General features: G+C 35.8%; 1 protein-coding gene across 2 annotated transcripts in view; it reads right to left on the bottom strand.

Moving 5' to 3' along the window:
• Positions 1 to 17,514, bottom strand: part of TLK2 (tousled like kinase 2) — a 99,220-nt gene that overhangs the window by 21,850 nt on the left and 59,856 nt on the right. For both annotated transcript variants that reach the window (XM_033090903.1, XM_033090905.1), the window contains 6 exons: positions 14,679 to 14,789; positions 13,044 to 13,180; positions 7,464 to 7,616; positions 4,097 to 4,163; positions 3,001 to 3,098; positions 1,320 to 1,401 (listed from right to left, as the gene is read on the bottom strand). In XM_033090903.1, the coding sequence (XP_032946794.1) occupies positions 1,320 to 1,401; positions 3,001 to 3,098; positions 4,097 to 4,163; positions 7,464 to 7,616; positions 13,044 to 13,180; positions 14,679 to 14,789 (648 nt within the window). The remainder of the gene's footprint in view (positions 1 to 1,319; positions 1,402 to 3,000; positions 3,099 to 4,096; positions 4,164 to 7,463; positions 7,617 to 13,043; positions 13,181 to 14,678; positions 14,790 to 17,514) is intronic.

Genomic DNA, 17,514 nt, shown 5'->3' with positions numbered 1-17,514 from the left:
AACACTGACTTAAAGAAGGGAAAGAAAATCTGAATAGATCGATATTTGTAGAAGGAATTGAAAAGGTGATCAGTTTTCTTCTAAAATGACACCTACCCAGGTGATTTTATGAGTTTGCTCTAATAAATTTTCACGGAGCCAACAATTCCTATGTAATGCAAAGCATCCCAGGGCACGGGAAAAGAGAAATTTCACAACTCATTCTAGAATAACTATGACATCAAAGCTAGACAGTGCTACTAACGCACAAAAGACGACTATGGGCCAGTCCCACAGATAAAAAATATGAACAAAATACCAGAAAATCAAACCCAGCAGTACACTAAAGACAATAGTATAGTTCTGGCAATGGTTAGTGATAACTGCCCAACACTGGGAATGTACTTGATGCCACTGAATTGTACACTTAAAAATGATTAATTAAAATAATAAATTTTACGTGTATATCACAATTTTAAAAATTAACATAAAAAAAGAAGGGAAACCAGTAGACCTAGTTTTTACTATTTTTATCTGAAATGAAAACCGATTATCTTACACAAAAGAGTTCCCATATATAAACTCATAAAGTCATAAAATAAATCCTCACAGGGAAGGCTCCACCTTAGAAAAGAGAATTAGTAGGGCCATGCAGTAAAGACCACTTATAAAACCAATCCTGCATTTAAAGCCAGGTGCCAGAAACATCTAGAGAAATGTGAGGAGGCTGTGGCTAGGGAACATGTTCTGGGTCTGCAGCTGTATTTAGAACCGGCTGAAGTCCTGGTTTAGTACAAATCAACTGGAGGCGCCGCGGACTGCTTCGCTGGCCCTGCTGAAGCAAAGCACTCTGAGCCGGGCCACTCCTACAAAATGCCAGCGCTACTAAACACTCTGATTTAAAGATGGGAACACTTTTAAAACATAAAGCAGGTTTTCAAGTAAGAATTAACGGTAACATATCTATTTTCTTTAAAAAAAAAACTTTTTTATGAGAATAAAAGAAACACATGCTCATTTCTAGCAAATGCAAATGAGGCAAAGTACAGACCAGAATAAAAATCACCATAATTCCACTACCCAGAAATTAGTGGTTTTTCCTTCCTGTTTTTAAAAATTTAGTTATTTATTTTTCAACTCGAAAACAGGGCAAGATATTGTACCTTGCACAGGCACTGACGTTTATTAAAAGCACTTCTCCCAAAGATATAGGTTCTTCAAGTTTTTGCATTTCAACCAATAGATACCAACCCACATTTACCACTACTCTAAATGTTCTCCAAGTTGGTAACGACCAATAGTTTAAGTCTCAGTCTTTGGACCCGGTTCCTCATACTTACCTTGTAAACTTCACTGAAACCTCCTCTACCCAAAAGATGTAACAACAAATATCGGTCATTTAGCGTTGGATGATCTTTAAATCTGTGGAAACAGGGAATATATAACATCCGGAGGTCAAGGACTACATGATCTTCTGTATTTGCAAAATTTCCAGAATATCTAACATGTTACACATGCTTATAGGTGCTGCTGCTAGTTTGGCAATCAACACCAATATCGCTAATTCTGAGCACAGAGGTGAATTATACAATTCAAAGAGACAGCATAATGGCAATGAACAGCACTAGCTGTGGAGCCATGAGACACAGGTGCCAGTCTCAGCGTCACCACAATTAGGCCTGTGACCTTTGTCAGCCTCCCCTTTCTGCCCTGCTAGAAAGTGAAGGGAGTAGACTACACCAGATCAGGGATTTTCAAACTGTGCTACTCAGTTCCTCTGAATCATTCAAGAGCCACACTGCTCCCACCATTACTTAACTACATACGATAAAATTCAAAGATATTTTACATGGCCTTTAGAATAGATTTGATTATAAAGTGAGTCACAAGTTCTATGTGCATTCGCTTTCTCTCTGTAGGACAGAAAGTCTTCATGATATAACTGTTTCCCCATATAGGATAGTACCTTGCGCTGTTTTTCAGTAAGACAAAGAAATGAGAGATTCTGGTAAAAATAACTTTAAAAATATTTCTACTTAGCTCCTGATCTTCAACAGCCCCACTACTAATCCTGAAATTATTTTGATTTTAAGACAGTGACATGCCTGTGGGGAGAGACGACATGACTGTGTTGTAAGTGGTTAGCTCAGGGATCAGACAGATCCAAGTTTAATTCTGTTTGGTCCACTAGTTATGGGTCCCTTGTCAAGGTAACTGAATTTCTCTAAGCCTGTTCCAGATCCATGTATCAAAGATAACCTACTTCACTGGGTTATCCTGAAGATTAAATGACAGAACACAAGGGTACTTAACACATTAAGCCTGACACAGAAAGAGTGCTCAGTAAGGTAACAGCTGTTGCCAGCCACATTATAGAAAGCAAAGTCCATGGCTCACATTGGCCAAATAAAAATACACAAGCTGTACCTAAGTCAAAAAACTCATGTTTCTGAGTGAAAAAATTAAAAAATAGGAAGAAATGGATTATGGATAGAAGACACTTCCCACGCGCAGCCTACTTTTCAGTTTCAATCTCTTAAATGACTTATAAACACAAGTGAGCATTTATTTAAATTAATGTGCTGAACTTAAGAGAGTCTTGCTTAAACTCTCAACAGCTGAATGGCCTTTAAAGGTCATTCAGAAACTGGTTGTCATCTCAACCCAATAACCTTTCCACAACACTCCACTGTTACCCAGGCTTCTCTTTAGTAAGACTCTAGATAAATCTGAACATACAGGTATCCCAACCATTTACAATTACAAAACTACATTGTTTTAGTGACCTCTACACTTGGGTAAACATGTTATATGTATAGATATATATTTAATATATAAACCTAACGTATTTAAACTAAAGCAAATCATAATTTTGTTGGTAAACCGTATTACACCCTATAATAGGACTAAAATGCACCATGGAATTAATTTCCCAAATTTATATTAAAACAAAAACATCATTCAATTCATATCAGAAAGTGCTCATCAATTTTCAACCCAACATACCCCCAAATTGCTTACTGTGAATTATCTTCATTATGTATCCTTTTTAGTTCCCTGATATGTAGATTTCTAACCCTTTCTAGCCTTTCCAGCTCTGCCTGGATCTCTGCTTCTTCCTAAAGTGAAAAGGAAAGAAAAAGCTCAGAATACAAAAAATCCATTTCAAAAACAAGAGCAGATATTTCTCTCGTGAAGAACTAAAGGAAGATGTTTTGCATTGAAAATTTTTTTTAAGAACTAGAATTTTAGTCATAAAAACCAAGCTCACAACAAAATAATAAACAAAATTCAAACCATACAGAGGAGTACAGTGGAAAAGTAACAGTCCTCTGCTCCCCTGCTTCCTCTTCTCCATATCCACTCCCCTGATGTAACCACTGTTAAGTTTCGTGTCAAATTTTCCAGAAATGTTTTGTTATTTACATATAGGATGCAATCAAGTTTTTACAAAAATCAGGTTCTCTAACTGGTTCTGTTCTGTAAATATCAATTATACGTGGTGCCTTAAGTTCCACTCAGTTAGCAAGATCTGAAAACTCAGTGGGAAAAAAATAAACACACACCAATAGCAGTTTATTAAATGCTTATTGACCATCATCACTATAAGCAGCATCCACCAAAAATGTTTGAGCTGCTGAGTTAGAGATGAGCAGTCTACATGCAAGATGCTTCTGTGAACATTGTCAATAACAAATTCTGTGTAGGTGCCTGTGTGTTACAATCTGGTTGATTGATATAAGACCTTTCCTTCTTAGCCAGAGTTTAGGCAAAAGATAAGAGCTGCTATGTGATTTAAAATAGCATGAGTTTTAATAATTTCGGAACCATCTACTCTTATTGTATATTTGATTTTTACTATAAGGATAAACACTTGTGAAGCCTAATGAGGTCTACACAATTATCTACTGGTACATCACTGATGGGAAAAATACTCTTACTGGGTAGCTGTTGACTTGAAAATTGAAAGACATGAGTTCCACTATTAAACTACAAGATGTGACAGAGTAACTACTCAAGATTTCTGCAGGTATGTGAAACTATTATATTTGCCCAAATAACCAAACTACTTCAACACAAAATGTAAAATAAAAATTGCATTTCTCATTACACTTACCTTTTTAAGATGACCTAATCTGAGTTTGAAGATTTCTTCTTGTTCATGGTATTCTGCTAATGTTAACCTGGGAAATAATGGTAGAAATTTCAATAAATTACTTGAAATCACTGTTTAAAGAGAAATGTCAAAGCATGCTATATGGTATTAATATATTCAGTCTTTTAGTAAAAATGACTAAAAGACAGATTATCTTGCAGTCCTTTGACACAAAAAAACTTCTGTGATTTATCAGATGTGATATGAAAGGACTTAAAGCCAGAAGTCTAATTTGTAAAGAATGAAAAATGAGCTTATATTTTTACATTATTTATGAAATTAGTTTTGTCCCAAACATTACTCAAATGAAAATCCATCAGGAGAGGTGGCCAAAAATTATGTCTAATTCTTTTCTAAAGGGCAAAATAATAAGACAATGGATTTGATTATTTTTGATAACACTTAGACCTTGATACTATAATAACAAAAGAATGACATAGTGGAAAGAGTCCAGGATCTGGAGTCTGAGGAGTAGGGTGCAAAGTGTTACTTGGGCCATGAGACATTGGCGAAGCAACTAACTGCTTAAGTCTCAGTTTCCTAAAAATCCAGCAATACCTATCTAACAAAGCTGTCATGACTATTAACTGAGAATGTGAAAATAATCTATAATTTGTAAAATGCTATTTAAACATAATTCTCAAAGGACTGTTTTGATGGATAATCACTCATTTCATGTTCCACCAACCCCAATCACATGCTCATATCTCAAGTATGAGCATGTAAGATACTCCACCATCTTCTTCCTTTTCACATTCTAGAAGCATACACATAAAGTTTCAGATGTCCCTGTGTAGATTTATTCTAAATAGCAGGAGAAAGAAGAAACAGCTATCCTATCAACCAGAAAGGGCTACAAAATAGAGCCTTTGAGGTCTGACAAAAAAGAAAGTAAAAGGAATTAACAAGAAGAAATACATCCACTAGGGCTGTTATACCTATCCCTTCATAGTTGCAGAAATACTTATATCCATTACTTCATTATCACATCAGTAAAAATGGAAGAAATGAAAAATCACAGTTAAGAATTCTCTCTTCCTAAAATAGGTTCCGTACCAGGCAAGAAAAATGTGATTTCCTCCAATATTCCAGAAGACTGTCTCTGGCTTCTGGCCAAAGGAATGAGCCAAGTCACTGATACTCTAATTAAAAACTGGACCGAATGCCTTCTAGCTTGGATTTTACACAGCACTCCAGATGGCAACTACTTACTGCCACACTACTGGACTAAACTGAATTCTAATTATTGTTCTATGGCAAGGAAACAACCTATGCTTTCATTATTGCTCCTAAGCCAAGGGTTTTATGCACTGGCTTTAAATAATTTTCAAGTAATACTAGAAGGAGAGTCTCTTCACAGAATACAGGTGTCATGAAAGAAGGCGAGATCAGATTAATGTATACAACATTTGCCTGGAGAATCTTTTCAAATTTGGGCTTCTACTTGGATTTTCTGAAAGGAAGTATTTTTTATTTAGAATCTAGTTTTAAAATATTCAGGCTGTAAGAGTGAAGATGTTTCCCAAGGTTATTCACTGTGTATAGTTTTATCACTATACTTAACACAATCACTAGTTTATTCATTTGTGCTTTTCCCCTAAGTAAACTGTGAGCTCCTAAGGCTGGGGTTGTATCCTTCCGCTTTGTATCCCCAGTGTCTAGAACAGAGCTGAGTATATAATAAGCATTTAATATAGACTTACTAAATGAATGTCAAGGAAAAGGCTCCATATACCAGGTATGTATGGGGTGAGGATTGGTGTTAAGCCATGTCTCACTGGAATGAAGAAAGATACATTTCTGGAATGTAATGGACTTTTTAACAATGTGTGTAATACAAGTATTATTTTACTTGAGGTGGATTGTGTGTTAACACGTTTTTGTGAACTGATATGAAGACATAAAAAGCAAAAGATGTACTAGTCAATAAATTATACATTATTATTATGTTTTATTTGTGGCTATCTTTAGACCTGAAACTTATTTTCAATTAAAGCATCCCATAATGACAGGTTTACAAAATTTCTTTTTCCCTTGAAAAACCAATGTAGCCACTATAGATATACTGATTAGATATACTGATTACAATACCAATGACTGTTTCTATTAAAAAAGGTTTTTAATTTCAGATATCCAATTCAGAAACCAACTTAATGGCCAATCTCAATTCTTTACACATTGCCTACACTGTTATCTACAGAGCTTCCCCCACCCCCCTTTTAAACTTGAAAGCCTCTTAAAGACAGATGATGGCTTAAATGTCTCCAGGATATGCGTAAGAAATATTGTAAGTAGGTACATAATATATAGGTTTTATTTCCCATGCCAATTCTAACTGTTTGGCAGTTTCTGTCTAGTTGGCAAACGATAGCCAGTGGATCATTCAGCTCAGTCTGTTTTTTAAATAAAGTTTTATTGGAACACAGCCATATCCATTCATTATGTATTGTCTATGGCTGCTTTCGGGCTACAATAGTATAGTTTGAGTAGTTGCAACACAGACCCTCTAGCCTGTAAAATCTAAAGTATTTACTAGCTAGTCCATTATAGAAAATTAGCTTGCCAACTCCTGTCCCAGAGGAAGATTCTCTTAGGGGTCAAGAATTAGATGATCAAAAAGGGAACTTTGACATGGGTGGCGTTGGAAAGGGAAGGCATCTGTGTCTACCCTGATATTCTATCTGATATTCTACCCTGGCTGTTCCTGGTAGTGATGTAATGATTGCTGATGGGCAGCGATAAAGATGACTATACTGCAATTTAAGATGCTGGTATTTTCCTTACGTCCCTCAGAACAGGAGAAAAACACTGATGTCAAGATTGGGCTTATTGGGAAAACGTCCTTTTCCAAAATAATACCCATTTTTTTCTTAGCTTACTCCTAAATTTGTGGCTGTTAACTAAGTGCTCTTGAAACCAGTAAAGAAAGAGCATTCTTCAGTTGTACATTCCTCAGTCTGAGATAGCAGCCAGGTAATCCCCATAAAATGATACCAACATGCCATAACCGAGAACCACACATAAGCAATTATATCCTTTGAATACCACAGTGACATCACACTTGTTATAAGAGTAGCCAAAGAGCATGACACTACTTCTCCCTCTCATTCAAAACTCCCTAAATAAGATCAGGGCTAAGAAAATGAGTTAACTGCATATGGCTTTTATATGAGTTGAGCAAATCCATTAATGTAACTAAGAAGAGAGGTTAGTTAAGCTCTAGAAATCTCCATAATTTGTCTTTTTTTTCCCCAGTGGCATTCATTAGGACATTTGTGTTTTGGGGGAGAGTGTGTTATTTCATAGTTCACATCAATAGAGAACGTACGTTTCATTTTCAGCTCCATTGGTCTTGCTTTTCCGTTGTTTCTGCTCATTGGTTGCTGGAGGGGCCTGTCCCATGGCAGGAGGTTTCCGCTTTGCCAACATTTTCCGTTGTCTTTCTATCTCTTCCCTCTGTGAATTTATCCTTTCCTGTTGCCTAGAGATGTAAAAGATGTTGCACAAAAGAAGAAGGTCAAAACATTTTAACATGGCTATAAAATAAACACAAATACCTTTGTCGCCTGCATACTTGACAGACTTCAGAAAAAATAAGTCCTTTTAACTCAAGTAAAAATTTGACTTTAATTTCAGGTTGGAAGAGAAAAATAATTGGTGTAAGAAAGATTTTTGGGAATGAGTCCGTGCTTTAAGACACTAGTTATAATTATTCTTAGAGTAGAAAAGTGGTCAGGAAGGAACAATATCAAATTTCTACTGTGACCTTATTTTCTGATGAAAAAAGAAGAATTTTCTGATTCCTTTTTAAAAGTTAAGAAAACAACTCGCTGGTATGAATCTATTCAAGTAAAGAACTGTATTTATGCACGAAAAAAAGTACAAAAGGATCGAAGTGCCTTTTTATTTATTTTTGCATTAAAGTTTCCTCAAATTATATTTAAAAAGATACAAATTTGAAGGATGTGAAACAAAGTTAAAGATTTTCATTTATTCTAGTCTAAGTGAGCCATTACCATCCCAGGTCACTCTCGCTCAGTGATATGCTGAAACCTAAACTAAATTTTTTAAAAATAAGCACTTTCAGAGAAACACAATGAAGCCTTGCAAGCAGTAAAAATTCCTTAAGGAATGGTACATTAAATGAATTAATAAAAAACATATATAAAGACTCTTCAGACATCTAACACCATTACCAGTAGAGTATTTCCTAATAAGATGTCCAGCTTTTCCATAATAAACAAGTTTACAAATCAGGAGTCAATAAAAAATACCAATATAAGAAAACTACTTTCTCTCATGTATCCTACCACCTAACAGATAGTAAAGGTTTATAGATTTGGTATATAAAAATATACCCGAAAAAAATGGATGGATCTTGAGATTATAATGCTAAGTGAAGTAAGTCAGAAAGAAAAAGTAGAGAACCATATGATTTCACTGATATGTGGTGTATAAAACTGAAAACAACAAAAGAACATGACAAATAAATGAAGAAACAAAAACTCACAGACACAGACAATAGTGGTTACCAGAGGGTAAGGGGGGAGGGGTTCTAGAAGAGGGAAAACGGAGTCAAATATACGGTGATGGAAGGAGAACTGACTGGGTGGTGAACACACAATGTGATTTATAGATGATGTATTACAGAATTGTACACCTGAAATCTATGTAACTTTACTAACAATTGTCACCCCAATAAACTTTAATTTAAAAAATGTATATATACATATACCATACATATTCCCGGAAGTTCATTAATATCATTGTAATAGACTGAATTCTGGGAAGGAACATGCGTAGTCTAAAAAGATGAGGTAAAGCACCAATGTGCCATCAAGATGAGTAAACCACCTTGAAAGCAGGTCTCCTAACCCAAATACCTTAGGATGACAGCATGACAGCAACTCTAACCACTATGTTGATAACAACCACGTGAGAGACACTAAATCAGAACCTCACAGCTAAGCGTCTTCTGAGTTCCTGTCCCACAATGTGAAATAATATTTATTTTTTTAAGCCATTAAAATACATACACACACACACACACACACACACACACACACACACACACACACACACACACACACACCCCCAAGATTTGGGATTAACCATTCAACAGATTAAAATCTTTAAATCACCTATCATAGTTGACAGTCAAATGCTAGCTCCTTTTTCCATCTCTCTCTAACATGCTCCCCCATTTCCTTTTCTTGACCCAATCTTCATTTTTGTAGAATGACAGAATCTATTATTTTAAACTTATTCTACTCTCTTTCCTGAACACTGTAGTTGTCAAGCTCTAGATCTTTTTCACATTGAGTATGTCTTTCTTGGAAGAATGGCAGCCAGAAAAACAAGACTATATTCCAGAGTAGATGCCCATAATACAATTTATGCTGCCATATCTATAAGGGCAACACTGTAAGCAAAGTTAACTTTATCTGAGTACTGCAAATAACTAACCATTCATCTGATAATACAATTTCTGTGGCTTCAATATGAGCTGGGTCACTGACTAGATGTCAATTTAAGAGTAAGAATGGAAATTTTAACTTAAGAGTTTTTCTGCTTGTCTGAAAAACCTTGTAACTATCATTAGAGATATGTCTCACTCTCTAAAATATACGTATAAGAATAATTCATGGCTTAAAAGAACTCTGAGTTGAGACACACAATCTTTAGGTAAAATCACAATCTTTCTGATTCAATAAACGTTCCTGAGGAAAAAAAATTTACCTTCTCTGAACATGAGTTTTCCAATTAAAAATATTGGTAAAAAATGTTGTTAGCTCATTCCTACCCTTTCAGGGACCATGAGTACAAGGCATTCTGAATTGTCTGGAGATAACCAGAAAACACACAGTTTAAACTATAAGCTGCAGTAGGCTAGTGATGTGCTTTAACATTTTGTCTTTGAAGACTAACTGCTTTGGAAGATTGAGATTTTAGCAATCACCTTTATTAAACATAAAGGGAGAACCCATACATTTAATCTCACAGATTCACCAAGAAAATGGCCTCACAGCCAACATACACATATAAGCCATAAACAAAGGGTATACCGATGCAAAAACATCTTTGGGGAAATCTTAATCTGTACACTCTAAGAATGAGAGAGTTTGCTTAGACCTGAAATCTGATGCACCAGAGATCAATGCTGCATAGAATAAGGATTCCTGCATTCATTCCTGATATTCTTAAAACTACTTAGCTACTTATACTTACCAAGAACAGTTATCTAAAGATAGTCTAGCAGTGATACTTCATTACAGTTTATTTTGAGAGTACAAAGTCTGGATTATGTCGATAACTAACTTCTCTTAGAACAAGAACCGTGTCTTATCAACCCTTCTATCTCCAACACATATGACAGTCCCTTTTACACTACTGAACCTTAAATATGTTTTGTACTCCATCCTTCATCACCCATGGAAAAAGTGTTTCTATCTTTTACAGAAGTACTAATGACCTGATAAATCCATCTCACTCAAATCTAAATAACCCTATTTAAAAAGTCATCGCCTGCAAAAGAAAATAAACAATCAGTCTTCGGTACCATTACAGGTTGAACTGTATCACCCAAAGGATACGTTCAAGTCCTAATCCCCCAGTACTCAGATTCAGACCTTTGTAAATAAGGTCATTAAAGATGTCATTAGTTAAAATGAGTTCAGACTGGTTCAAACACACTTTGGAAAGGAAAAATTACTAACCTGGCCAAAAAATATTACAAATCTGATATGATTTTCCTATTAAACAGTCAATCTTCTGTTTTAGGGGATTAAAATTAATTCCTAAAAGAGCCAAGGAACAAAGTGAAAACAAAAGAACTGAGTTGAGGCTCCAGTTGAGACTGTATTTGATTCTCTGATTAAATTTTTAAATGTCTTGAGGTTTGTCTCTTCTAAGAAAATCTAGTACTGCTGCCTTGTATTCAGCTAACCCACCCACCAAATTATGTGTCATGGAGTTTCTTATATACAGAGAATTATCATTTGTGAGAATATCAGATATAGCATTTTACAACAAAAGAATTTCAATTTCTGCATTAAAATTGAGAAGGGAAATTAAAGCAAAACATTAGAAAATAAAATACCTATAACTAATAGACATCGACCAGAAATAGCTTCCCAAGAGATGGATATTCTACAATTTATGACTTAAAGTCATGAAAAAATGCTATCTACCTAGAAGGCGAGATCCTGGTTAGGAACCTTGTTTAGATTTCTCTGATTTGATGGCTCTACAGCAAACTCATCATTTTGTACTCTAACTAAGATTTCCAGAACCTTCTGAGCATCAGGCTGCTTATAGAATAAAAAGATAAAACAGTGCTAATATCAGCAAGAACTGTAACCACTTCTTAAAACTAATTACATTTTACCTCTCTATGCAAACCCACTATCCTTCTGAACCAAAGTCTTGACATTTTAAAGACTACCATCTAAGGAGTAACTATTGTCAAGGGCTGGGTCTGGGACTCAGTCTGAGCACTATGTGACTTTGAACAATAATGGGAATGTAAGTTATATCTTCTGATCCGATTCTAATGGAAATCAGATGGTATACCACTTCCAGGGCATTTGCACAACTTGGTCAGGGTGTTCTGAAGGGGGTGTCATATCCCCGGGAAGCACCCATTTCCACTGCCCTGGTGCACTTCTGCCATCACCAGCCACGTACGTATGCTCAGATCTCAGGGTGGATGCTGCTCTGGCAGCCTAACTCAAAAGGCTTTGGTTTCTTCCAATGTATGTATCGACTGGATAGCCTCTCATCACACCAAAATGCACATTCTTGAGGTACATTTGTGAGGCAAAAACACACCTAAACCAAGTTGGAGGTTCATGTATCACATATAAAGCAATGACTACCTATGTGTAATCCAAAGGTTTTAACAAAGTATGATTAAATAACATCAACATCTGCACTTTTCTTTCAGGCATAAATTTGTTATTTATTTATGCTTCATTACCATTCCAAACTAGTCCTATGGTCTCCAATGAGTGCTCAATAAGTTATTTCAGCCAAAAAAAAAAAAAAAAAGGAAGGAAAGGCAGTCTATGAAACCCTCCAACTCAGGACGATCAGCAGATCTAAAGTTTGAGGCCCCGTGATTAAAAATACAATGCCCCCAACCTGTCTCAGATGGAACTGACCCCCACGATTAAATATACAATGTCCCCCCATCCCCGTCTCAAATAGAAATGATGTAACAAAATAAATAAGATACATCAACCTGAAGATATTTTTTAAAGTCCTGAGTTAATTTCTACAGTCGGAATTTTAGGATTTCAAATGTTAATCCCCTCCTTGGGGTAAATACTTGAATGTTTCAAACCAAAGTCGTGATAAAGCCAAAGAGCCCTCGAGGTTTCAATTTTCCTAATAGGCACAGACAGTAGGGTTGGTCACCAGCCTGACCACTGGCTCAGTCTCCGCACTCAAGGAGGTGACTATCTCTGATGTAGGAATACTGTCTCCTTAGAGAGCCTCCATGACATCTCCTCTAAGGTTCTAGGGGTTTAGTTTGTTTCATACCTAACTCAGAGCATCCTGTCTTAGGTCCTTGCCATTTCATTCGTCTGTGGCCCCAGAAGAAGGCTCATCTGACTTCTCATGAAAATCCATTACATAATTAATTAAAAAGATAGCAAGCCAAGTCCTACATTTTTCTTCCTTAACTTCAGCCAATTCTAATTCTTTTAAGCGTTAATGTCGAATTTGTTTTTTAGTCCTCTGATTATTTCTCATTTCCCAGGACTTCACTTCATTCACTGCATTTTACACGTGTGGTGACTAAACCTGAATGAAAAGATGGTTACTACTACTAGGCTTATCAGTGACTACAATTACAGAAAACTTAAGAAATCCAAACCAACTTTTCAATTTTCAATTAACTTACTTGATAAGGTTCTGGAAAGCATAACCATCTGTCCACTGTTCAGTAAAAGAGGCCCCATGTCGGACAGTGGTAAAGTGGCCCAATCTCAAGCGGTCTTGCATGCTCTTATCTCTACACGCCATCTTCTCTTGTTTTGACTTAAGGGAAAAGGACAAACAGAAAATAATTTCATTTTCCTCTGAGAACTCAGATACAGCATTATGTTTATTTTCTGTACTATATTGTTCAAAGTGAAGTACAACTGGCTAAATCTACACTGATTTGAGGAAGTACCCCCAACATGTTAAATAAATTCTCTGTATTAATATCTACCTTATTTTTGTGATAAAAAAATGGAAAAAGGTGGTTTCATTCCTATAAAATTAATGAATTAAAAGATGAAGCAAAATTCCCCTCAGTATCTTTGACGTCAATAAAATAATCCACTTTACTTTCATCAGTGTTCCCTGTCATTTTAACAACATTCCAAAGATTTTAGCACAAGTAACCACCAGTCTGTCTCAAACCTCTAGCTTGTAATAATTTCATTAGGAAGTACTGCCATCTTAAAACTTTCAATATAAGATAAATAAGTATTGAGGACGTAATAAAAAAATCTTTCAAGAAATAGTTACTAATAATTATCAAAGGCAAGCTGCAACTAATCAATTTTACTATAAAGAAGATACCCGCCAATTAAAGTAATTGCATACAAGTATATAACAACTTTATTTTACAGCACAAAGCACTTAATTATCACATTATTATATACATAAATTATTCCAAATACCATTTCTGAAATGGAAATGTTTAACTACTGCTAAATGCTTGTAATAATAATAGAATACACACTTAAATTGATAGGATAAATGTAAGAATTTAGGGGTGCAACACCCCAAATAAACTCAATTAGGACAAGCTGTCTCTGTCCAATCAACACAATGTACAAGCAATGCACAAGCAGAAAGAATGTTCCAAATTATCACTCTGAAGGCTTGGTCCAGTTTCCATGCAAGAAAGAATTCTAATTGTCAAACCGTCAAAAGTCCTACTGAGACAGGTTAGTATGGTTGCTAGGTAGATGGGGGTCCCTGGTGGAATAAACAAAAAAGCAGCCATATCCTGAAACAGGACAGAGAGCTGGGAATACGCCTTAACGTTAACAGATAATCTCAAATCCCTTCTGGCAAGTTCCTTCTGGCCAGACAAAGGAGCAGATCTGATAGATAGAGATGGGTTGGTTGTTAATCACTTCAGGATGAGCAAACAGGAAAAAACCTAATAGATGAATTCTATTAGAAGGCTCTATCCCCCTTCCCCAAGCAGGCAGGGGAAAGTATAAAAGTAAAAGCCTTTTGCCTTAGCCAGTGGGCACCCCAATTCGGAACCCCCTCCCGCTCAGGAGCTGCAACCTCTTCTCCTGCCTCTTAATAAACTATTCTCTTTTAAAACTTTTTGCCTCTCCCTGGTCTGCGTGTCCATTCTTCAGCTTCACGAGACACGATCCCGGCCCACACCCAGAAACTGCCAGCAGATCCAACATCATTTACATCACTACTCTGAAATATTTTCCTCTCTGGTAAGGTAAGGAGCCACGACAGTGACACATATTAATCATCTGGGGATACAGAGTTCAGGCCACCATCCATCACTCACCTTTTCTATAAGCAGTTTCTTGCTCATTGTTACACATCGATTTAATCGTTCTTTGTATTTCTCTAGCATCTTTTGCTGTTCATCAATCTGCCGTCTCAAATCACAGTTGGCCTTCCATGAAAAACAAAATTTTAATTAGCTCCAAGGAAGACAGATTAAAACAAAAGCAGTTTCTAGGGGGTCCGAGAATCATTTCTGTTGTTAAAACAAAAACTAAATTAAGGGTCAAAGAAGAGTTAACTATATCTTTAGGAAAAAGGGTAAATATTTTATTCTCTAATAAACTTACCAGCTATTTGTTAAAGATGAATTCTGTTACTAGAAGTGAGCTTGTTTTTCCACTGATCATATTTTACTCCTCCTCAAAGCCAGTTACATTACAGCTCAATCTAATACATCATATATGCCTAAATTGCCTCAAATTGAAAGAAAACCCTACTATAAATAAGATGTTTAAAATACATACAAAGGGTGATTAAGCACTTTACAGCACTTACAGAATTAAAAAAAGCACATATATATAGTTCTTTATGTTCAATTGTTCTTTGTTTTTCTATTGTTTCCAAAGAAAGAGACATGAATTTACATGTTTCTTACCAGAGAAGCCAGGCACACCCATGCCCACATAAGACAGAACTAACAAACAAGTTGAATACAAGAGCCTGATTCGAGAATGCCAGAATGTAAATACACAGTTAATTTAGCTGTAGCCAGAAGGATGAGCTCAATACTTTGAAAAATTCAAGCCTTCTACAATAACAGAGAAGGAAAGAACCACTAACCCAAGGTCAATTTTGACTTGCAACTCCTGAATTTATTCTTGTGTTAAATAAAAGATCTCTCCTCTTTTGGCAAATAAACGCTACTTTATAACAACTTGCTTGAATTATGAAAAAAAAAATCTGGTATTTCTCAATCAAATGAAATAAGTGTTTCTGAAACAGTAAAAAGCACAAATGGAAGATATTACAGCACACTCAATTTTTGAGACTTTTCAGCTTCATTTTTAAAGTGACCGGAGTACAGCTGCCTCCATCTCCGAACTTCTCCTCTCCCCATAGGGATAGTTTCTTCCTATTAATTCTTCTTAGAGTTCTGTGGACCACAGTGTCAAAGGCAAAGGGCAAGTACCTCTGGGTAAATGTGATTAATTCACATTAAAGGATCTACAAGCCAAAGATTATGGAATGTTTATGTGGAATTCAATCTCCTTTTGAAAGGTGAACATTCCCTGGAAATTTGTACTCAAATGTATGGAATGAATCAATCAATCGCTGGCAGCTTATTTAAAATTTTAAGAACTCTAAATTTTTGTGGTTTCTAACACTAACAATTTTGTGTTCAGGTTTAATAGCAGCTGGCTAGCAGCTTCTGACAGCCTTACCCAACATCTCACCAAAATAGCAAAACTCAACGAACAATCAATCCATGCCTGCCTGAGAAGAGATGTAAAGCCCAGTGGTCATTGCCCCTGTCCCTCCACATCAGTAACACAAGTTCTAATCAACATGAAAAAATGGCAGCTGTCTTTCTGTGTTGTCCTTTTTGATATCCATTCCTTTGGTGCTGCTCAACATCAAAGAAAGACTACAACCTTCAGAAAATAAGGGAGCAAAAGGAGGATAGTGGTGAATAAAGGGAACATACTGCTTCCTGGGAAATGAAAGCAGACATTTTTTTTAAGCCCAAAAAGAGTACTAAATTAGGGTTCGAGTTTTTCATATACTCTATCTTCTCGATCTTAAGAGTCAAGCGATAAAAGACCAAGATAAGCCCACAATCTTTTTTCAGTCCAGCAGAGCTACTCTGGGCAAAAACCTGCTGGTACCGGAATTGGGCTAGGAGCATTTTAAACCCAAAATATATCTAATTGTAAATCTTGGCAATTCAAAATGCATCGAAGTGAACACAAACAGGAATCAGAGCAACCCAAACAGGTATATATGCTAACAGTGAAAGATGGAAGATTAAGTACTAACTCGAAACATGGTTCTCCTGATTCAAAGATAGAGGAAAAGAAACAAACGAAAAACAGGCCTAAGGAAAAATATTTCTAAATAAGGGAAGATCAGCTTGAAAATGATGAAAATGATCTCCCTACAGAAATCAGAAGAACATTTTAGAATACCACTTAACATATTCCATAAAATGCAAAAGGACGTGGTGTCTATGAAATAGGAGTCAAAAACCATAAAGACTGTACAGGATAGGATAAGAAAGTGAATTAGATAAGGGAAAAAAGCGGGTAAATTAAAAATGTAAATAATAAAATCAAAACTCACATGAGCTGCAGTAAACAGAAAACATATGAAGGACAAAATTAATGTTTAATGAGATTCAGAAGAGAAGGGTAGTCATATTAAATGAGACATAAAATGATAGAAATAAAGGTTAGAGATCAGAGTCCAAGCCAGAAACCAAGGTAGAGACCAATAAAAGATGGAAAAAGGCAAAAATTAGGTATAACCATACATTTCTAGAAAAAAAAAAAGAGAGACCCATATATAAATATGCACTGGCAAAATCTTAACTACAAGAATAAAGGGGATGGGATGGCGGAAGGGAAGAACCTATAGTCATCATGGAAAACAGAATACAGTGTTTGTTCTGGTGGTCATGGCCTTCTCTGAAACATTAAATGCTAGAAAAAATTTTTGACAAGGTGTGTGTGTGTGTGTGTGTGTGTGTGTTAGGAGGAGAAGGCCAACAGGTTATGACACAAAAATCGTACACACAGTGCAATCTATTATATGGGAAAGGAAGAGAAAGAATCTCAGCTCTACAAGGACATAGAAAATTTAACACTGATACAGCCTTCTTGAAAAACTGCTTAAAA

Source organism: Rhinolophus ferrumequinum, chromosome 21, assembly GCF_004115265.2.
Source record: "Rhinolophus ferrumequinum isolate MPI-CBG mRhiFer1 chromosome 21, mRhiFer1_v1.p, whole genome shotgun sequence".
Classification (NCBI taxonomy): domain Eukaryota; kingdom Metazoa; phylum Chordata; class Mammalia; order Chiroptera; family Rhinolophidae; genus Rhinolophus; species Rhinolophus ferrumequinum.
Note: the sequence above shows the minus strand (reverse complement) of the source record. Positions and strands in the feature narration are given on the sequence as shown.